Source organism: Coregonus clupeaformis, unplaced genomic scaffold (genome assembly GCF_020615455.1).
Source record: "Coregonus clupeaformis isolate EN_2021a unplaced genomic scaffold, ASM2061545v1 scaf0201, whole genome shotgun sequence".
Taxonomy (NCBI): domain Eukaryota; kingdom Metazoa; phylum Chordata; class Actinopteri; order Salmoniformes; family Salmonidae; genus Coregonus; species Coregonus clupeaformis.
Window position 1 is genome coordinate 363,696 of NW_025533656.1, and position 22,573 is coordinate 386,268.

The 22,573-nt window shown below is 43.1% G+C and overlaps 2 protein-coding genes across 2 annotated transcripts; both read left to right on the top strand.

The window, feature by feature from the left end:
- The first annotated feature begins 1,480 nt into the window (after positions 1-1,480).
- Positions 1,481-11,654, top strand: plrg1 (pleiotropic regulator 1). Its single transcript, XM_045214136.1, has 15 exons — positions 1,481-3,037; positions 3,376-3,482; positions 6,003-6,133; positions 6,269-6,322; positions 6,657-6,750; positions 7,009-7,102; positions 7,267-7,368; positions 7,565-7,657; positions 8,207-8,356; positions 9,015-9,116; positions 9,221-9,323; positions 9,618-9,726; positions 9,864-10,003; positions 10,340-10,533; positions 10,757-11,654. Exons 1-15 carry the CDS (start codon positions 3,029-3,031, stop codon positions 10,814-10,816), a joined length of 1,542 nt encoding a protein of 513 aa, XP_045070071.1. The 5' UTR covers positions 1,481-3,028; the 3' UTR covers positions 10,817-11,654.
- An 8,729-nt stretch (positions 11,655-20,383) lies between these two features.
- On the top strand, positions 20,384-22,049 carry LOC123484120 (E3 ubiquitin-protein ligase TRIM39-like). Its single transcript, XM_045214139.1, has 2 exons — positions 20,384-20,680; positions 21,146-22,049. Exons 1-2 carry the CDS (start codon positions 20,384-20,386, stop codon positions 22,007-22,009), a joined length of 1,161 nt encoding a protein of 386 aa, XP_045070074.1. The 3' UTR covers positions 22,010-22,049.
- The last annotated feature ends 524 nt before the right edge of the window (positions 22,050-22,573 follow it).

Sequence of the window (22,573 nt, forward strand, 5' to 3'; positions counted from 1 at the left end):
CTTAAAAAGATGAGAGATGCCTGGAATTTTCATCATAGGTACACGTCAACTATGGCAGACAAAATGAGAGAGAAAAATCCAGAAAATCACATTGTAGGATTTTTTATGAATTTATTTGCAAATTATGGTGGAAAATAAGTATTTGGTCAATAACAAAAGTTTCTCAATACTTTGTTATATACCCTTTGTTGGCAATGACACAGGTCAAACGTTTTCTGTAAGTCTTCACAAGGTTTTCACACACTGCTGCTGGTATTTTGGCCCATTCCTCCATGCAGATCTCCTCTAGAGCAGTGATGTTTTGGGGCTGTCGCTGGGCAACACGGACTTTCAACTCCCTCCAAAGATTTTCTATGGGGTTGAGATCTGGAGACTGGCTAGGCCACTCCAGGACCTTGAAATGCTTCTTACGAAGAGCCACCCCTTCGTTGCCCGGACGGTGTGTTTGGGATCATTGTCATGCTGAAAGACCCAGCCACGTTTCATCTTCAATGCCCTTGCTGATGGAAGGAGGTTTTCACTCAAAATCTCACGATACATGGCCCCATTCATTCTTTCCTTTACACGGATCAGTCGTCCTGGTCCCTTTGCAGAAAAACAGCCCCAAAGCATGATGTTTCCACCCCCATGCTTCACAGTAGGTACGGTGTTCTTTGGATGCAACTCAGCATTCTTTGTCCTCCAAACACGACGAGTTGAGTTTTTACCAAAAAGTTATATTTTGGTTTCATCTGACCATATGACATTCTCCCAATCCTCTTCTGGATCATCCAAATGCACTCTAGCAAACTTCCGACGGGCCTGGACATGTACTGGCTTAAGCAGGGGGACACGTCTGGCACTGCAGGATTTTAGTCCCTGGCGGCGTAGTGTTTTACTGATGGTAGGCTTTGTTACTTTGGTCCCAGCTCTCTGCAGGTCATTCACTAGGTCCCCCCGTGTGGTTCTGGGATTTTTGCTCACCGTTCTTGTGATCATTTTGACCCCACGGGGTGAGATCTTGCGTGGAGCCCCAGATCGAGGGAGATTATCAGTGGTCTTGTATGTCTTCCATTTCCTAATAATTGCTCCCACAGTTGATTTCTTCAAACCAAGCTGCTTACCTATTGCAGATTCAGTCTTCCCAGCCTGGCAGGTCTACAATTTTGTTTCTGGTGTCCTTTGACAGTTCTTTGGTCTTGGCCATAGTGGAGTTTGGAGTGTCTGTTTGAGGTTGTGGACAGGTGTCTTTTATACTGATAACAAGTTCAAACAGGTGCCATTAATACAGGTAACGAGTGGAGGACAGAGGAGCCTCTTAAAGAAGAAGTTACAGGTCTGTGAGAGCCAGAAATCTTGCTTGTTTGTAGGTGACCAAATACTTATTTTCCACCATAATTTGCAAATAAATTCATAAAAAATCTTACAATGTGATTTTCTGGATTTTTTCCCCTCAATTTGTCTGTCTTAGTTGACATGTACCTATGATGAAAATACAGGCCTCTCTCATCTTTTTAAGTGGGAGAACTTGCACAATTGGTGGCTGACTAAATACTTTTTTCCCCCACTGTACCTGAACATAAGGCTCAGTCAATCCTTTATTTCCTACAATACCAACAGTACAGGAATTACAACCCATACTGTTGTTGTCCCATTGGTGTGTGGCATTTTCAAGACAAATGTTCTCCACACATGCTTTGAGAACAACATTTGTAATTGTTGTCACGTGATCTACTAGACTGCATGGACAAAACCATGTTTGGATGTTATTTGGTAGATTTGACACTATGACCAAAAATACTCTCTCTCTCGCTCTCTCTCTTTCTCCCGTCTAATCATAGGGATCTCAGAAAGGCCTTGTGTGCGTGTGTGTGCACGTTTGCGTGTCTGGGTGGGTGTGTGTTTGTGGGTCGATGCGTTGGTTTCTGCTGACTGGTATTAGGCTATGTGTGGGTGTTTATTTGTCTTTGTTTGTACATTGCGCAGGTCCCCTATGTGACCACTCATTATGTCAATATTACCCAACATACATTACATTTTCCTATCAGCATTTTTATGGGGTCATCCAAAATTCAAAATGAGTAAATTAATGTATTTAATAACATACTACTGTACTACAGGCTACTATCTCTGAAGTAAGGTTAAACAACAGCAACTGTCATCAATTGACTATCACTTTTCCATCCAGTAGATGGAAAGTAGGATCAGGGAAAACTTTCATTCATCCCTTTGGGAATGTAGTATCGATGTTGGTTGATTAGAAGTCCACGTCTCTGACAGACATTCCATACTTGTAAGGCAGTTACTCATATTGAGTAAAATATGTTAGCTGCAATATGCTTAATCGTATTTTTGAAGCATTGGACAGCAGGGAAATAACACAAACAGACTAAAATCTACAGTTGAGATTAAGAGATTTTTGTTTGTTCTTGATTGTGATCGAAATACACATTGAAAATTGCAGAATGCAGATGTGGGTCTTGAATGGGGGTAATTTAGAATTTAGACTATGAATGGGGGTAATTTAGAATTTAGACTATTAGACAAATATTAATCTATGTACTTTGCTTGGCAAACATGGTCCGAGTGCCATTTTTTCCAGAGGTTTTCAAAATGCAGTATTGACATATTCAGAACATAAGGTCAGGATGAAATCCAAATAGACACTTTGAACTGTCTGAAACCCCCCAAAAAATAAAATAGCAGTTTTTGCCAGGATAGTCATCATAGCTTGTCTATCTTGAATTAAAAGCTGGCATTATATAAACTATAAATAAGCACTGAATTGTTATTGTGTAGGGTTCAGCAGCACAGCATAATTAATCCTTAAATCATACAAGTTACTGATGTGGCCATAGGGTGGCGTTTACCGTCAGCTATATGGGGAAAAATTGACCCGGAAATGAACACGTGAATTTGGTTGTTTACCTCCGGTGCATCTAAACAGCATCTGCGTTTGTTTAGCAAGCTGGATCTAGCTACATTTCTACATCTGTTTTATCTAAAGTTTTTATAGATAGTCAAGCTATCTGGCTAAATAACATCAGAAATGACTGAGGTATGTGCTATTTCGTGCATCTTTATGCCAGTAAAGCTGAAATAACAACAGGTGTAGCTTACGCGCCAGTAGCTAACGTTAGCATGATAGCTAGCTAGCAACGTTAAGTTATGCCTGGCCTATTTGAAGCACACTTGAAAGTATTCAATTTGGAAAATTAATATTAGTTAGATCAGCTGTATGTATATATACATCTAGCCCAAGTAAGTTACATCCGCGGATGTGGTATCGTGGAGTTGATATATACTTGGCTAGCTACCATGCATCATGAATATGTAGCTAGGTAGCTAGCAATTAAAAAATTCGAAAGTAATATTTCCGTGTATTTCATTTTTCAGGATGTGCAGAAGCACTCTGTGCACACGCTCGTGTTCAGGTCCCTCAAGAGGACTCATGATATGTTTGTAGCTGACCATGCCAAACCAGTCTCCTTGGATGAAACAAGGTACTCATGTTTTGGATATATGCTGTCTTTATTCTGCCATCTAACTACTCGTTTCTGTGTCGTTGTGTGAGATAAAGAGAAGCTGGGTGGGGGTGTGTTGGTCCAGTCTGTCTGTGTGTTCAGGATAGACATAATAGTTTCCAACCATACACTTGCTTACAGCACCACTCGGGTTGGACAGGCTTCCTCTTTAGATTAAGACACTGGGACCCAGCGCGAGATAAGGCTCGGGAAACCTACCTCCATCCAGGGATGAGAAATTCGTTGTACTCTGAATTGTCCCATTATCAAATAAAATACAATATTATTTGTTACATGCTTCGTAAACAACAGGTGTAGTGAAATGCTTACTTATAGGTCATTTTCCAAAAATGCAGAGTTTAAGATAAAAAACATAATAGAAATAGTAACACGAGGAATAAATACACAGTGAATAACGAGTAAATATAACATGGCTATATACAGGGAGTACCAGTACCGAGTCGAATGTGCAGGGATACAAGGTGATTGAGGTAGCTATGTACATTTAGGGAGGGACTAGGCAAAAGGATAGATAATAGACAGTAGCAGCAGTGTATGTGGTGAGTGTGAAAGTGTGTGGTGTCAGTATACATGTGTGCGCATGTTATGTGTGTGTGTGGGCGTACGTAGTGTGTGTATGTATGTGTTGGGGTGTGGGTAGTGTCCACTGTGTGCACATAGGAGAGTTAGTGAAAACAAGTGTGTGTTCTGGGGTGTCAGTGTAAGTATGTGAGTTACACTCTGTTCCATCGAGAAGAGTGAACGACTCGTTTTTAAGTGAACTGCCGTTTTCATCTTCAAGCTAGCTAGCAGTAGCCATGCAGCCATTATGGAGTGGCACGTCACATTGAACAACAAAGGAGCTGATTGGCTGACATTGCCCTTCCAAAATGGCTGCTGTGGGTTCTGCTACAGCAGTCGTTCAAACTTCTTGGTGTAACAGTTGGGATAATGGGACAATTCAGAGTACAGCGCATTTCTCATCCCTGGAACGAGGTATGTTTTCTAAGCCATATTTCGCGCCACGCCTGCGGTGTCTTAATCTAAACAGGAAGCCTGTTAGACCCCAGTGCAGCTGTAAGCAAGCGTAGGGTCTGAATCTATTCTGGCTATATTCAGGACAGAGGCTCAGTCTCTGAAATGACTAAGGTTTTCCAGTAGGGTTGGGCGATATATGTAATTAATTTCAATGTATGTTTTAGCACGGTATTCCAAATGCCTGTATCGCAATCATCTATTTTTTGTTTGTTTTATAAGTGTTTATGTCCACTTGTTCTCATGTTGTCTTTTGGTCTCGTCTCCTTCGCTCTTTCTGCTGTGAAGGTGTGCCTTCCCATTCACACACACAGCAAGCCCCTCCCCCCCACAACAAGCCCCCCCACACACACCAAGCTCCTCCCCTGCCACTCAGAACAACAAAGATGAAAGATCACTTCTTCCTCTCTGACAACAAGCGGTTTCAACTCGCTATTTGTATTTGAGGTTTGGTCCAACAGAATCGCTCATATGGACACTGAAACACATTGAGACATTATCTTACTGTAATAGAGGAGGACTTTCTAACTATACCTTTTTTATGTGTCAACTGCTCAAGTTGTGCAAAGAGCAGACCCTATTACAACGGGAGTATAATTGAAAATTGATTCTGGAAAATGAATGCTCAGTTTCTGTCACGCGCAACATTGCGGTACCACTAGCAGTATTTTAGCCACTGACTATTACACTAGCTGTCTAGTTTGTGTTTTATAAATGTACAAAGAGTAAAAAAAAAAAAAATTATATAAGGAATTGGCAACTCATTCTGAGAAATAAGGTATGCCACTTGATTTCAACATCTGAACTAAGTGGACAGGCTAGCATGCTGTTCAAACAGTTGGAGACGGACAGAAGGTTGTGTTTATAACAATTCAACTGTTCTACCTTGTTATCTAGCAAATAGATCCAAGTTGGCTAGACCGTAAATATGATGATTAGCTGGCTACTCACTAGCACTTGGGCTTGTGCTTGAGAGATTGTTTATGAGACCTGTGTTCATTTTCTATAATGCCTGCTACAAGAAGTTGGCCATTGTTAGTGAATGTACATTGTGCATGGTTCTGGTTAAATTTGTAACAAAAAGGGCATTTTCATAGACAGACTTGAAAGCCAGATCAGTGATCATTGCAAGCCAAAAAAAAGCAGGTAACACTATTTTGATAAAATACTGTAATCATTAGAGGGTCGTATGATTGTGGAAGGCTTATATTTAGCCTCTGAATAATTTCACAAGCGCTGAATACATTAGATTATTGCTGATTGTTTGAAATGTAGTGTATTTTACCTTTTAATTGTACAACAAAGCTTTTTTTTTTAACTACAAGTTTATATATATTGTTAATCACCTATACGTTTGAAAATATCAAGATATGATTTTTAGGCCATATCACCCAGCCCTACTTTCAGGCTCTGATATGTTCAATTGATATGTTCAATTGAGTTAACTAGTGTTTCCATTCGTAGTCACAAGGTGAAGATGGCAGCGAAGCTAAGGGCAGACTACAGTGCCGTTCTACACATGCCCGTTCTGAAAGAGGGCAAGGACAGACCACTGGGATCCAACATACATAGCAATCAGAACAATGCCCAACCTGGTAAGAATGCCATCACGTCAACATCAATCATTGACAAATCATTATTGATTTCATGGGCAATGAATGAGCACTTTAAAACTGTTACAAGTTCAAAACCTCCCAAGTATTTCTCATTATAACCCTCTGGCCTTCCAGGTGATGATCCAGAGTACTTGATCACTGGGACCCACGCATACCCCTCTGCACCTGGTAATTAAAACAGTCTTACGGTAGGGTTCCCTTACTGTGGTCCTGGAGAGGTACTGGGGGTGCAGGCTTTCGTTCCAGCCCTATCCTAACACACCTGATTCAGCAAATCATGGCAGAAGATCATGATTATTTGAATCTAGTGTGATAAATAATGGTCTGGAACAAAACCCTGCACACCCAGTATCTCTCCAGGACCAGACTTGGATAACCCTCCCTGTGGTCTAACCCCAGTACACCAAGCAACACTACTGTTGCATGTAAAACGACATTTATTCATATGGTGTCCTCAGGGGTGCTACGTCACTTTTATAATGCTGTGTATTGTCATCCTCAGGGGTGGCTCTGACGGTGGACACTCAGATTCATAGGAACCCCAGTGAGGGGGGAGTTCATGCCATGGCTCTTGCCCTGCCACCATCACAAGCCAGGTACTTACTTCAGATGATGCACAGTAGATGTGTTGAAGGGAAAAGACAACAGACATAATGCAATAGTTCACGTCAGACATTCATCTTTTTGACACAATACTGTAACACTACAACCTCTTGTACAGACCCCAGATGTTAGAGAAATAATCAAAGGGTTATTGTATCCAAGCAACACGAGACCCTAATCGGGGTTGCCTATCTTAGAAGAGTGCACTTTGAGACCATCCGGCATCCATTTAGTTTTTTGTGTAATTGCAGGCTGGACGCCAGTCGTACAGCAGCCAGTGTCGGGGACATTCACCGACACGCAGGGGGGGCAGAGAGGTCTCATGCTCCTCACTCACATGCTATGGTGGGTAACGCTCTCTGATACTTAGTGTTATTGCTACACACCTTTTTGCGTCTTGTAACACTTCACATGCATTTCTGCACCAACATTCCACTAACGTGACAACAGTCTCGTATGATATAATACTACCACTACGAATAATAAATCCCTTTCTGTCCTCTTTCTAGTCTCTTCTGGAAGGAGGCGGCACCAAAAACTCTTCCCTCGTGGCCAGAAAAGCCCCCACTATGCCCAAGCCCCAGTGGCACGCGCCATGGAAGCTCTTTCGGGTAAGGACATCATTTTGTCATATCTAGGGTTCCTGAATTTCCTCTACATTGTGCACAAACTTTATCTCTTCGAATGTACTACAATAATCATAGAATATCTTTATGTAGGGCCTATGATGTTAAGATACCTTCAGGGGTGTTGACTTGCTCCCTGTTTTGTGTGGTAGCTGATACAGGTTTGCTTTATCCCTTCCAGGTCATCAGTGGTCATCTGGGCTGGGTGAGGTCAATTGCCGTAGAACCCGGCAACCAGTGGTTTGTCACCGGCGCTGGAGACAGAACCATTAAGGTGAGTACAGAGCGAGACCGAGAGATCTGTAACTTCTAAACAGTAGAAAAAAGGTGCACTATGTAGTAATCACATTTCCTGTTTGCAAAAATTCTGATAGTTCGTCTAATTTCAGTTTGTGACAAAACAAGCATGTGTAGTGCAGAGAATCATTGTACCACCTAAACCGCGGTGAAATATATTTTCCATAACCCAAAATATTGTTTTTTCAGCTGTTTTAAGCTTGTGTACAAAACCGAAACACAGACACACAAACGAAACATAAGAAATAGCGCACATAGAACATATATGCCGCTTCTTCGACTTGCTTTCATTGAGAATGACAGATCTATAACTCAGATTTCTATGTGCATTTGATTGGGTCGCCCAAAAAGTTACACATTGCAGCTTTTATAAGAAGTGACATCATAAGGATATTGGGGCACCCATTTGATCTATTCAATGTCTGTCAAATGGTGGCATTTAGTCATGTATCTCATAATAGATCTGGGATCAGCTATAAATTTGACCGTGACGTTAAATCCCCATTGCTTCTCATTCTCCTGACAGATCTGGGACCTGGCCAGTGGTAAGCTAAAGCTCTCTTTAACGGGACACATCAGCACGGTGCGCGGCGTGGCCGTGAGCACCCGGAGCCCCTACCTGTTCTCCTGCGGTGAAGACAAGCAGGTCAAGTGCTGGGATCTGGAGTACAACAAGGTACTGTACTAGTACCCTTTCATTTCTGCTTTACTTTATCTGATGTGTTTCAATGCACTGCTGTTGTCCCATTTATTATTTACCGTAATTTTCGGACTATAAGCTGTGCCTTTTTCCCCATTTTTCGACCCTGCGGCTTATATAACGGTGCGGCTAATCAATGGATTTTTACAGCTAACGGCCACTAGAAGACCTCCTAAATCTATGGATTTTACAGGTTACAGTCCACCAACTTTAACTCTATGGGCTCTATGACCGGTCCGTGCCCCCCACCTTTAAGCGGCGGGCTCCAGCAGGAAAAGCTGGAGGCCGGAAAAGAGTGAGACAGGTAGCGCGCAAAAGTAAAAGTGGAACCGAGAGTGGTACGAGAGACAGAACGAGAGCAAGACAGTTTGTCTCTTTCCCGACAATCCCCTCTGTGCACGAACCCTTACATATGGTAATTAAACATTAAAACACCTGCGGCTTATAGTCCAGTGCGGTTTATATATGTACACATCATTCAATTTAGCTGCTGCGGCTTATACTCCGGTGCGCCTTATAGTGCGGAAAATACGGTAGTTAAGTATTTAGTATAGTTACGCCCACTCATTTCTGCTCTACTTCACGTGTTTCAATGGCGTATTGTTTTTCCAATTATGTTGTTGTCGTTTTTTAGGTGATTAGGCACTACCACGGCCACCTCAGCGCCGTGTACGACTTGGACCTGCACCCAACCATCGACGTGCTGGTCACATGCAGTCGAGATGCCACAGCCAGGGTAAGTCTTGCTAATGACCAGTTGTCTTGACTTTGAAAAACATTATTTCTGTGGAACATTTTGGAGTGTATTGAGAGTTCAATATGACATTTCTGTGTCTATAGGTGTGGGATATCAGGAGCAAAGCCAACGTGCACACCCTGTCCGGACACACCAACACAGTGGCCACAGTCAGATGCCAGGCCGCCGAACCTCAGATCATCACAGGTACGGACACGGATACGTTGCACCTCCTTTGCCTTGCTGTGTTCATATATTGGGTAGTTGACTCACTCCAAAGTAGAATCAATGGCTTGTCATCTTGAACTTTTTATTATGAGCTGGCGCGAGGAGAAATCCGAATTTTTGAATTTTGACCTTTTCTCCTGGTTCATGTTCAGTAGGGAGAAAATAGGAGATACCACTTGAACTTGTCCAATAAGAACAGTGTTTTATTGTTAGTTTCAAAACGTTTTGCTACATTGTGATCTTCTGAACACAACCCCGCTCTTTCCGTTCCAGGGAGCCACGACTCCACCATCAGGCTATGGGATCTGATAGCTGGGAAGACCAGAGCCACACTCACCAACCACAAGAAGTCTGTCAGAGCACTGGCCCTACATCCCAGACAGTACGTAAATTCCTGCTATGTTGTTAATGATGATGCATATGTTACACCCAAGTTAGTCAACTTCTATTATCTAATTGTAGTTAATGATAGGATTGCTAATTGCGTTTGTATTATGACACGTTGGCTGCACGTTACAGGTATACCTTAGCCTCTGGCTCTGCCGACAACATCAAGCAGTGGACGTTCCCCGACGGCAACTTCATCCAGAACCTCTCTGGACACAACGCCATCATCAACGCAATGGCGGTCAACTCAGACGGCGTGCTGGTATCAGGAGGTATGAAAACGTCCTTCACTTTTTCCAACAGACCTTGTGTATATATGTTGCTATTGAAATAGACAGTTTTGAGCCTCTGTCATGATGATTGGGTCAGATTCTTTCAATTCGTAGTACATTGAATGACTCTGAAGGGAATTGTTGCTTCGAAGGTGCACTACTAAGGATGGGCAACAAACAAAAAGTAATAACTGCAGAGGCTGGAAGCAAAGATATTGAAGGGCTAAGTAATAGGAAATCCTATAAACGGCTAGGACCTAGACATTGCTGTCTATCTATTCCGATGTCTTGATCTAGATACAGCTAATCCTTACGGCTTTTTATTGTCTCTGTTAGCTGACAACGGCACCATTCACCTGTGGGACTGGCGGACAGGCTACAACTTCCAGCGTATCCACGCTGCCGTGCAGCCCGGCTCGCTGGACAGCGAATCGGGAATCTTCGCCTGCATGTTCGACCACTCAGAGAGCAGGCTGATCACGGCCGAGGCCGACAAGACCATCAAGGTGTACAAAGAGGACGACACCGCGGTAAGATATACTTTTGTCCTGTGCTCTATATCTACACAGGTTTTTGTTGTTTTGAGATGTGGATTTTGTATTTACAACCTCATACAAAGTGGATGTTTCTTCAAACAGTGAAAATGACAAAGTCACTAAAAATACTGCTAAGCTAATGAAACTGAATAAGTATTACTTTGAGTGCTTCATAAGTTCTTGTTTCTGACTAGGGTGGTATTGTTTTTTCTTTCAGACTGAAGAAAGCCACCCAATCAACTGGAAACCGGAGATCCTCAAGAGGAAAAGATTCTAGTAAAAAATCTAAAATAATAAAATTAAAACTTCCTTCATTAATTTCTGTTGTAAATATTCCCATCAATAGAACTCCCATAATTTTTGAAAGAAGAATATTCACACAAAAACATATTTTGAACAAGTTGGCTTTTATTTTCACTTGAATCTTTTTTGCTTTCAATGTACTCCTTTTTCTAAGTACCATTTACAGTCTTCAGTGTACAATGTTAGTCCAACAAAGCAGCCATTTTGGATAGCCAAGAACCTCCCAGAATGTTTGTTCTTGATGATGACCGCTCTCTCATAGCTCTGGTCACTCTCGTCCACCATGGGAAGCAACTCCTCAGCTCCGTAAGGGCTCGCCTTAGTGTACACATAGTCCCCACTTGGGTCAAATCCTGTAAATGTGTGGCAAATTTTAGATTTTCTCATCATTAGAAACCGTAGTTTGAAAAGGTCAGGTTTTAATTTTTTTTATTGATCCAACAGAATCACCAACTGTATATAGAAGAGAAACGTAATTTGTTGTGCAATCTGGTGTATGAAATAAATCACTGTATGATGAACAGAACAACCATTAAAAAAGAACACGTTGCTTCTCATTTGAAGTGCCGTGAAGCGTGACTCACCCATGTAACCATTGGTGACAACGTTCCGATAGTGTTTGCTGCCACCCCTTGATCTTCTCCCGGTATCCGTTGTCTCCTGTGTGTTCCTGGAGGTCAACCATATTCCTGGTTTCACTGATAACAGGGATCTTCTGCTCACCTGTTAGACAAAGCAGAGGTACACTGTAATGGAAAACTAATTTATACAGTAATTTGGGGTATTATCAACAGTAAAATACTCAAACATTATTATTGTGTTATTATTTCTAATTAAACAAACAGCGCCGGAGAAGATGGCTGCCGTTTTACAGCCCTCTAACCAATTGTACTATTATGTGTGTTTTTCCGCGTTATTTGTAATTTATTTTGTACATAATGTTTATGCCATCGTCTCTTATAACCAAAAAGAGCTTCTGGATATCAGGACAGCGATTACTCACCTCGCATTGGACGAAGACTTTTTCTTCAACGAGTCGGACGCGAAGGATATTCTACAGACACCCGGCAAGGCCCAGATCCCCGTCATTCGCCTGAGGAAGAGACGGAGATATCGTGGACGTAGGTCGGGGTGCCTTATGAGGATCCGACGGCGAGCGCAGTAAACTGCCTCTCCCATCAATACTATTAGCCAACGTTCAATCTTTTGAGAATAAAATTGACGATTTAAGATTACGGTTATCCTACCAACGGGACATTAAAAACTGTAATATCTTATGTTTCACGGAGTCGTGGCTGAACGACAACAATGATACCATTCAGCTAGCAGGCTACACGCTACATCGGCAGGACAGAACGGCTGGCTCCGGTAAGACAAAGGGTGGCGGTCTCTGTATATTTGTAAACAACAGCTGGTGTACAAAATCAAATACTAAGGAAGTCTCGAGGTTTTGCTCGCCTGAGGTAGAGTATCTTATGATAAGCTGTAGACCACACTATTTACCAAGAGAGTTTTCAGCTATATTTTTCATAGCTGTCTATTTACCACCACAAACCAATGCTGGCATTAAGATTGCACTGAATGAGTTGTACAAGGCCATTAATCAACAGGAAAACGCTCATCCAGATGCAGCGCTCCTAGTGGCCGGGGACTTTAATGCAGGGAAACTTAAATCCGTTCTACCTAATTTCTACCAGCATGTCAAATGTGCAACCAGAGGAAAAAAACTCTAGACCACCTTTACTCCACACACAGAGACGCATACAAAGCTCTCCCTCGCCCTCCATTTGGCAAATCTGACCATAACTCTATCCTCCTGATTCCTGCTTATAAGCAAAAACTGAAGCAGGAAGCACCAGTGATTCGGTTAATAAAAAAGTGGTCAGATGACGCAGATGCCAAGCTACAGGACTGTTTTGCTAGCACAGACTGGAACATGTTCCGGGATTCTTCAGACAGCATTGAGGAGTACACCACATCAGTCACTGGCTTCATCAATAAGTGCATCGATGATGTCGTCCCCACAGTGACCGTACGTACATACCCCAACCAGAAGCCATGGATTACAGGCAACATCCGCACTGAGCTAAAGGGTAGAGCTGCCGCTTTCAAGGAACGGGACTCTAACCCGGAAGCTTATAAGAAATCCCGCTATGACCTCCGACGAACCATCAAACAGGCAAAGAGTCAATACAGGTCTAAGATTGAATCATACTACACTGGCTCTGACGCTCGTCGGATGTGGCAGGGCTTGAAAACTATTACAGACTACAAAGGGAAGCACAGCCGCGAGCTGCCCAGTGACACAAGCCTACCAGACGAGCTAAACCACTTCTATGCTCGCTTCGAGGCAAGCAACACTGAAGCATGCATGAGAGCACCAGCTGTTCCGGACGACTATGTGATCACGCTCTCCGTAGCCGATGTGAGTAAGACTTTTAAGCAAGTCAACATTCACAAGGCCGCTGGGCCAGACGGATTACCAGGGCGTGTACTCCGAGCATGTGCTGACCAACTGGCAAGTGTCTTCACTGACATTTTCAACATGTCCCTGACCGAGTCTGTAATACCAACATGTTTCAAGCAGACCACCATAGTCCCCGTGCCCAAGAACTCTAAGATAACCTGCCTAAATGACTACCGACCCGTGGCACTGACGTCTGTAGCCATGAAGTGCTTTGAAAGACTGGTCATGGCTCACATCAACAGCATAATCCCAGAAACCCTAGACCCACTCCAATTTGCATACCGCCCCAACAGATCCACAGATGATGCAATCTCTATCGCACTCCACACTGCCCTTTCCCACCTGGACAAGAGGAACACCTACGTGAGAATGCTATTCATTGACTACAGCTCAGCATTCAACACCATAGTGCCCTCTAAGCTCATCACTAAGCTAAGGATCCTGGGACTAAACACCTCCCTCTGCAACTGGATCCTGGACTTCCTGACGGGCCGCCCCCAGGTGGTAAGGGTAGGTAACAACACATCTGCCACACTGATCCTCAACACGGGGGGCCCCTCAGGGGTGCGTGCTCAGTCCCCCTCCTGTACTCTCTGTTCACCCATGACTGCATGGCCAGGCACGACTCCAACACCATCATTAAGTTTGCCGACGACACAACAGTGGTAGGCCTGATCACCGACAACGATGAGACAGCCTATAGGGGAGGAGGTCAGAGATCTGGCCGTGTGGTGCCAGGACAACAACCTCTCCCTCAACGTGACCAAGACAAAGGAGATGATTGTGGACTACAGGAAAAAAAGAGGACTGAGCACGCCCCCATTCTCATCGACGGGGCTGTAGTGGAACAGGTTGAGAGCTTCAAGTTCCTTGGTGTCCACATCACCAACGAACTATCATGGTCCAAGCACACCAAGACAGTCGTGAAGAGGGCACGACAAAGCCTATTCCCCCTCAGGAGACTAAAAAGATTTGGCATGGGTCCTCAGATCCTCAAAAAATTCTACAGCTGCACCATCGAGAGCATCCTGACTGGTTGCATCACCGCCTGGTATGGCAACTGCTTGGCCTCTGACCGCAAGGCACTACAGAGGGTAGTGCGTACGGCCCAGTACATCACTGGGGCAAAGCTCCCTGCCATCCAAGACCTCTATACCAGGCGGTGTCAGAGGAAGGCCCTCAAAATTGTCAAAGACTCCAGCCACCCTAGTCATAGACTGTTCTCTCTGCTACCGCACGGCAAGCGGTACCGGAGTGCCAAGTCTAGGTCCAAAAGACTTCTCAACAGCTTCTACCCACAAGCCATAAGACTCCTGAACAGCTAATCATGGCTACCCGGACTATTTGCACTGCCCCCCACCCCATCCTTTTTACGCTGCTGCTACTCTGTTAAGTATTTATGCATAGTCACTTTAACTCTACCCACATGTACATATTACCTCAACTACCTCAACTAGCCGGTGCCCCCCGCACATTGACTCTGCACCGTTACCCCCCTGTATATATAGCCTCCCTACTGTCACTTTATTTTACTTCTGCTCTTTGTTTTTCTCAACACTTTTTTTTTTTTTTTTTTTTTTGTTGTTGTTTTATTCTTACTTTTTTTGTTTAAAATAAACGCACTGTTGGTTAAGGGCTGTAAGTAAGCATTTCACTGTAATGTCTGCACTTGTTGTATTCGGCGCATGTGACCAATAAAATTTGATTTGATTTGATTTGATTTGATTGCAGGTTAACACTGAACTGATTGAATCTGGGCCGTAATTCAGATATTTTATTAGACTGTTCATGGGCAAGATTTGAACCTGTGACCTGATCTTTATCCAGTGTGCCAGCAGGGGGGAGGGCACCAGGCTTGTTTGTTTACATATTTAAAGCTGTTCAGTTAGAAGTTTAGAAACGTATAAAGCTAGTAGATTAGAAATGTGATAAGTTAAGAATGTTGGGTAAGGTTGGAATGGGGACTTGAACTGGGAACCTTGCAAGTCACAACCTCCATGTAACGCCCACCTCCAACCTTCTCCTGTAAGACAATACATTTTTCTGTCTCTACACCTAAACTTTGCCTACTGTTTTCATCCAACCAATCACGTTTGGTTTGGCTATGAGGCGGAGCTAACATAGACGGTTAGGAGAACTAACGTAGCAGTTTAGGAGAACTAACGTAGCAGGTTAGGATAACTAACGTAGCAGGTTACAAGAACTAACATAGCTGATTAGGAGAACTAACATAGCAGGTTAGGAGAACTAACATAGCAGGTTAGGAGAACTAACATAGCAGGTTAGGAGAACTAACGTAGCAGGTTAGGAGAACTAACGTAGCTGATTAGGAGAACTAACAAAGCAGGTTAGGAGAACTAACATAGCTGGTTAGGAGAACTAACATAGCTGGTTAGGAGAACTAACATAGCTGGTTAGGAGAACTAACGTAGCTGGTTAGGAGAACTAACGTAGCTGATTAGGAGAACTAACGTAGCTGATTAGGAGAACTAACGTAGCAGGTTAGGAGAACTAACGTAGCAGGTTAGGAGAACTAACGTAACTGGATAGGAGAACTAACGTAGCAGGTTAGGAGAACTAACGTAACTGGATAGGAGAACTAACGTAGCAGGTTAGGAAAACTAACGTAACTGGATAGGAGAACTAACGTAGCAGGTTAGGAGAACTAACATAGCTGGTTAGGAGGACTAACGTAACTGGATAGGAGAACTAACGTAGCAGGTTAGGAGAACTAACATAGCAGGTTAGGAAAACTAACATAACTGGTTAGGAGAACTAATATAGACGGTTAGGAGAACTAACGCAACTGGATAGGAGAACTAACGTAGCAGTTTAGGAGAACTAACGTAGCAGGTTAGGATAACTAACGTAGCAGGTTAGGAGAACTAACATAGCAGGTTAGGAGAACTAACATAGCAGGTTAGGAGAACTAACATAGCAGTTTAGGAGAACTAACATAGCTAGTTAGGAGAACTAACATAACTGGTTAGGAGAACTAACGTAGCAGGTTAGGAGAACTAACGCAACTGGATAGGAGAACTAACGTAGCAGTTTAGGATAACTAACGTAGCAGGTTAGGATAACTAACGTAGCAGGTTAGGATAACTAACGTAGCAGGTTAGGAGAACTAACATAGCAGGTTAGGAGAACTAACATAGCAGGTTAGGAGAACTAACATAGCTGGTTAGGAGAACTAACGTAGCAGGTTAGGAGAACTAACGTAGCTGATTAGGAGAACTAACAAAGCAGGTTAGGAGAACTAACAAAGCAGGTTAGGAGAACTAACATAGCTGGTTAGGAGAACTAACATAGCTGGTTAGGAGAACTAACACAACTGGATAGGAGAACTAACGTAGCAGGTTAGGAGAACTAACGTAGCAGGTTAGGAGAACTAACGTAGCAGGTTAGGAGAACTAACATAGCAGGTTAGGAGAACTAACGTAACTGGATAGGAGAACTAGCGTAGCGGGTTAGGAAAACTAACGTAGCAGGTTAGGAGAACTAACATAGACGGTTAGGAGAACTAACATACAGTGAGGGAAAAACGTATTTGATCCTCTGCTGATTTTGTACGTTTGCCCACTGACAAAAACATGATCAGTCTATAATTTTAATGGTAGGTTGATTTGATCAGTGAGAGACAGAATAACAACAAAAAAATCCAGAAAAACACATGTCAAAAATGTTATGAATTGATTTGCATTTTAATGAGGGAAATAAGTATTTGACCCCTCTGCAAAACATGACTTAGTACTTGGTGGCAAAACCCTTGTTGGGAATCACAGAGGTCAGATGTTTCTTGTAGCCACCAGTTTTGCACACATCTCAGGAGGGATTTTGTCCCGCTCTTTGCAGATCTTCTCCAAGTCATTAAGGTTTCGAGGCTGACGTTTGGCAACTCGACCTTCAGCTCCCTCCACATATTTTCTATGGGATTAAGGTCTGGAGACTGACTAGGCCACTCCGGGACCTTAATGTTCTTCTTCTTGAGCCACTCCTTTGTTGCCTTGGCCGTGTGTTTTGGGTCATTGTCATGCTGGAATACCCATTCACGACCCATTTTCAATGCCCTGGCTGAGGGAAGGAGTTTCTCACCCAAGATCGTCCCTTTGATCCGGTGAAGTTGTCCTGTCCCCTTAGCAGAAAAACACCCCCAAAGCATAATGTTTCCACCTCCATGTTTGACGGTGGGGATGGTGTTCTTGGGGTCATAGGCAGCATTCTTCCTCCTCCAAACACAGCGAGTTGAGTTGATGCCAAAGAGCTCGATTTTGGTCTCATCTGATCACAACACTTTCACCCAGTTCTCTGAATCATTCAGATGTTCATTGGCAAACTTCAGACGGGCCTGTATATGTGCTTTCTTGAGCAGGGGGACCTTGCGGGTGCTGCAGGATTTCAGTCCTTCACGGCGTAGTGTGTTACCAATTGTTTTCTTGGTGACTATGGTCCCAGCTGCCTTGAGATCATTGACAAGATCCTCCCGTGTAGTTCTGGGCTGATTCCTCACCGTTCTCATGATCATTGCAACTCCACAAGGTGAGATCTTGCATGGAGCCCCAGGCCGAGGGAGATTGACAGTTCTTTTGTGTTTCTTCCATTTGCGAATAATCGCACCAACTGTTGTCACCTTCTCACCAAGCTGCTTGGCGATGGTCTTGTAGCCCATTCCAGCCTTGTGTAGGTCTACAATCTTGTCCCTGACATCCTTGTAGAGCTCTTTGGTCTTGGCCATGGTGGAGAGTTTGGAATCTGATTGACTGATTGCTTCTGTGGACAGGTGTCTTTTATACAGGTAACAAGCTGAGATTAGGAGCACTCCCTTTAAGAATGTGCTCCTAATCTCAGCTCGTTACCTGTATAAAAGACACCTGGAAGCCAGAAATCTTTCTGATTGAGAGGGGGTCAAATACTTATTTCCCTCATTAAAATGCAAATCAATTTATAACATTTTTGACATGCGTTTTTCTGGATTTTTCTGTTGTTATTCTGTCTCTCACTGTTCAAATAAACCTACCATTAAATTTATAGACTGATCATTTCTTTGTCAGTGGGCAAACGTACAAAATCAGCAGGGGATCAAATACTTTTTTCCCTCACTGTAGCAGGTTAGGAGAACTAACGTAACTGGATAGGAGAACTAACGTAGCTGGTTAGGAGAACTATCATAGCTGGTTAGGAGAACTAACGTAGCAGGTTAGGAGAACTAACGTAACTGGATAGGAGAACTAACGTAGCAGGTTAGGAGAACTAACGTAGCAGGTTAGGAGAACTAACGTAGCAGGTTAGGAGAACTAACGTAGCAGGTTAGGAGAACTCTGTAGCTCAGCTGGTAGAGCACGGCGCTTGTAACGCCAAGGTAGTGGGTTCGATCCCCGGGACCACCCATACACAAAAATGTATGCACGCATGACTGTAAGTCGCTTTGGATAAAAGCGTCTGCTAAATGGCATATTATATTATTATATTATTATTATAACTAACGTAACTGGATAGGAGAACTAACGTAGCAGGTTAGGAGAACTGACGTAGACGGTTAGGAGAACTAACGTAGCAGGTTGGGAGAACTAACGTAGCAGGTTAGGAGAACTAACGTAACTGGATAGGAGAACTAACGTAGCAGGTTAGGAGAACTAACATAGCAGGTTAGGAGAACTAACGTAGCAGGTTAGGAGAACTAACGTAACTGGATAGGAGAACTAACATAGCAGGTTAGGAGAACTAACGTAGCAGGTTAGGAGAACTAACGTAGCAGGTTAGGAGAACTAACGTAACTGGATAGGATAACTAACGTAGCAGGTTAGGAAAACTAACATAGACGGTTAGGAGAACTAACATAGCTGGTTAGGATAACTTACGTAACTGGATAGGAGAACTAACGTAGCAGGTTAGGAGAACTATCGTAGCAAGTTAGGAGAACTAACATAGCAAGTTAGGAGAACTAACGTGGCAGGTTAGGAGAATGAACATAGCAGGTTAGGATAATTAACATAGCAGGTTAGGAGAACTAACGTAGCAAGTTAGGAGAATTAACGTAGCAGGTTAGGAGAATTAACGTAGCAGGTTAGAAGAACGAACATTGCAGGTTAGTAGAATTAACGCAGCAGGTTAGGAGAATTAACGTAGCAGGTTAGGATAATTAACGTAGCAAGTTAGGAGAATGAGGTTAAGGTTAGGAAAAGGGTTATGGTTAGGCTTAACTAAAATGCTACAGATGTCGACAACTGTTGTCCCCGGTGCAAAAACTAGATGGAGCTGTACTCAATCTAGCCCCAACCGTACAACCCAGCAGTCCCGACAAACCATCAGTATCATATCATCGGTATTCAATCCAAGGTTCATTATAAAGCAGCTCTATAGTGTTTTGATGGGGATCTTTTTATTATGTTACTTAGATTGACACTTCATAATACATATTCATTATTCATAGTTGTTCCAATATTTCATAAGTCATCTTAATTATTCATACTTTTCTAGCCAGATCAGTCCAAATGAGAATAGTCCAGTTTATTCAATTGTTCTCTTCTTGTTGGATTTGAAATGGTAAAATAATGTATCAAGAGTGAAGAGAGAGATCAGCCATGTGAAGGGTTAATTATTTTCCAGAGCACAGAGCAGCACTGGGTGGGGAGCAGCACGTCAACATCACTTTACTTAAGTGAAACTGAAGTGTTTAGACGTACTGTGTGTTGCGCACACAAGTAAACTGTCTCAAACTCTTCTGAAAAATCTGTTACGACAGCTACGCAGTCTCTGTTTTAAAAAGAATACTACAGTATATAGTACCAAAAAATCTGAGAAAGCACCCATGCTCTTTCACACACAGATACAGGTGAGTAGAGATTAACAAGGGCAGGTGAAGATAAATTCTACTGTGTGAATTCTTGCATTCTCCTGTTTTATTTATCGATTACAGTACCTATGTTTAACTTTATTTTGTACCTTGACTAATTTATACTGTATGTTGTATGGTTAAACAACTTGAATCAAGATTGGTTAGTGTGTTGATGAACTGAAACTATGGGAGCTGATATTCCAGGAAATAATTTATAGTTCCACCTTCTCTGTCTAGATATGGCTTCCTCCAGCAGTCTCAGTCGAAGAGAGTTCCTGTGCTCTATCTGTCTGGATGTGTTCACTGAGCCAGTCACCACTTCATGTGGACACAACTTCTGCATGGCCTGTATCACTAAGTACTGGAATAGCAAGGACCTGTATCAATGTCCACTGTGTCAGGAGAAATTCTCCAGACGACCTAAGCTTTGTGTCAACACAACGTTCAGAGAAGTTATAGAGAATTTTAAAAATATGAGAGATAGAGTTAGAGATGGGTCCCCTCCCAAACCTAAAATAGTGCCCTGTGACGTCTGCACTGGGATGAAGCGCAAGGCCCTAAAGTCCTGCCTGGTGTGTCAGACCTCTTACTGTGAGACTCACCTGGAGCCTCATCAGATAGCCTCACCCTTAAAGAGACACAAACTGATCGACCCTGTGGTGAACCTAGAAGACAGGATGTGTAAGAAGCATGACAGACTCCTGGAGATGTTCTGTAGGACTGACCAGACATGTGTGTGTCAGTTCTGCACTGAGGCAGACCACAAGACTCATGACACTGTCTCTATAGAGGAGGAGTGTGGAGAGAGGAAGACTCAGCTGGGGAAAACTGAGGCAGAAGTGCAGCAGATTATCAAGGAGCGACTGATGAAGGTTAAAAGGATCAAACTCTCAGTAGATCTCAGCAAGAGAGGTGCAGAGAGATAGATTACAGAGAGTATGCAGGTCTTCACTGCTCTGATGCGCTCCATTAAGAAAAGCAAGGGTGAGCTTGTTAAGGTAACTGAGGAGAAGCAGAAAGCAGTAGAGAGGCAGGCTGAAGGGCTCATTAAAGAACTGGAGCAGGAAATCACTGAGCTAAAGAGGAGAAGCACTGAGCTGAAGCAGCTCTCCCACAGTGAGGACCACCTCCAACTTCTCCAGAGCTTCCTATCCCTAGTGTGCAACCCTCCACCCACCAAGAGCTGGTCTGAGATCAGTGTTCACAGTGATCTGTTTGTGGGGACTGTGAGGAGAGCTGTCTCTCAGCTGGAGGAGACACTGAATAAAGAGATGGAGAAGCTGCCTGGAGTCAAACTGAAGAGGATTCAGCAGTATGCAGTGGATGTGACTCTGGAACCTGATACAGCACATCCCAGTCTCATCCTGTCTGAAGATGGGAAACAAGTAAGATATGGAAATACACTACAGAATATTTCTGACAATCCAAAAAGGTTTGATTGTCATCGCTTTGTCCTTGGAAAGGATGGCTTCTCCTCAGGAAGATTTTACTATGAGGTGACAGTTAAGGGTAAGACTAGATGGAATTTAGGAGTGGCCAGAGAGTCCACTGACAGGAAGGGGATTATCACACCGAGACCTGAGGATGGACTCTGGACTGTGTCGCGAAGGGATGAGAATGTGTACCTTAATGGAACCTTAAACTCTATCCTCTCCCTGACAGAGAAGCCCCAGAAGGTGGGGGTGTTTGTGGACTATGAGGAGGGTCAGGTCTCCTTTTATGATGTGGAGGCCAGGTCTCATATCTACTCTTTCACTGGATGCACCTTTACAGAGAAGCTCTTTCCATGCTTAGGCCCCTCTGATAATGATGATGGTCAAAACTCAGCCCCTCTCATCATCTCTCCTGTCAATCACACACACTGATTAAACGATGGAGAGGGAACAGATAATTAATTAATTACATTCACAAATCATTAAATATATCAATTTAGAAATTATTATATTTAGTCAGTTGACATGACACATGACTACAATTTCCATGGATGTCCTCTGAAATCTCATCATCAAATGAAAATGGAATCTTCTTTACTCTGTTAGGGACAGATTGAAAATGACTGGGGAAGGGGTGGTCCAAAATATGGGAGGGTTGTCAAACCTTTTTTATTGCTTTGGGGAGGGTTGTGTGTTTTTTTTTGGGGGGGGGGTTGGTGCGTTTTTTCCCCTGGTTTACATTTGCCATTCTGCACGTATTTTCCCTATAAACAATGGCTAAACTTACTTTCTATATTATCCTATTACAGTTTAGAAACGTTTGGGGAAGGTGTGGCTATTATTAAGCTTTAGCTACTGCAGGCCTTTGATATGAAGGCAGTGTGCCCCGGCGCTCCCACTGACTCTGGCAGTTGAATTTGAGGTGAGGAAGGACGTTTTAGGCCTAATAGAGTTGTTCCTATAATCTAACAATATAATGCTTATCTTTATACAACA

Bases quoted from the DNA above. Each gene is read 5' to 3' on its own strand.
- plrg1 (XM_045214136.1), top strand. The intron at 7,369-7,564 runs GTAAGGACATCA...TATCCCTTCCAG, and splicing joins CGCCATGGAAGCTCTTTCGG to GTCATCAGTGGTCATCTGGG. The intron at 9,727-9,863 runs GTACGTAAATTC...TGCACGTTACAG, and splicing joins CTGGCCCTACATCCCAGACA to GTATACCTTAGCCTCTGGCT.
- LOC123484120 (XM_045214139.1), top strand. From the start codon at position 20,384: ATGGCTTCCTCCAGCAGTCTCAGTCGAAGAGAGTTCCTGTGCTCTATC. The intron at 20,681-21,145 runs ACTGGGATGAAG...CTTGTTAAGGTA, and splicing joins TAGTGCCCTGTGACGTCTGC to ACTGAGGAGAAGCAGAAAGC.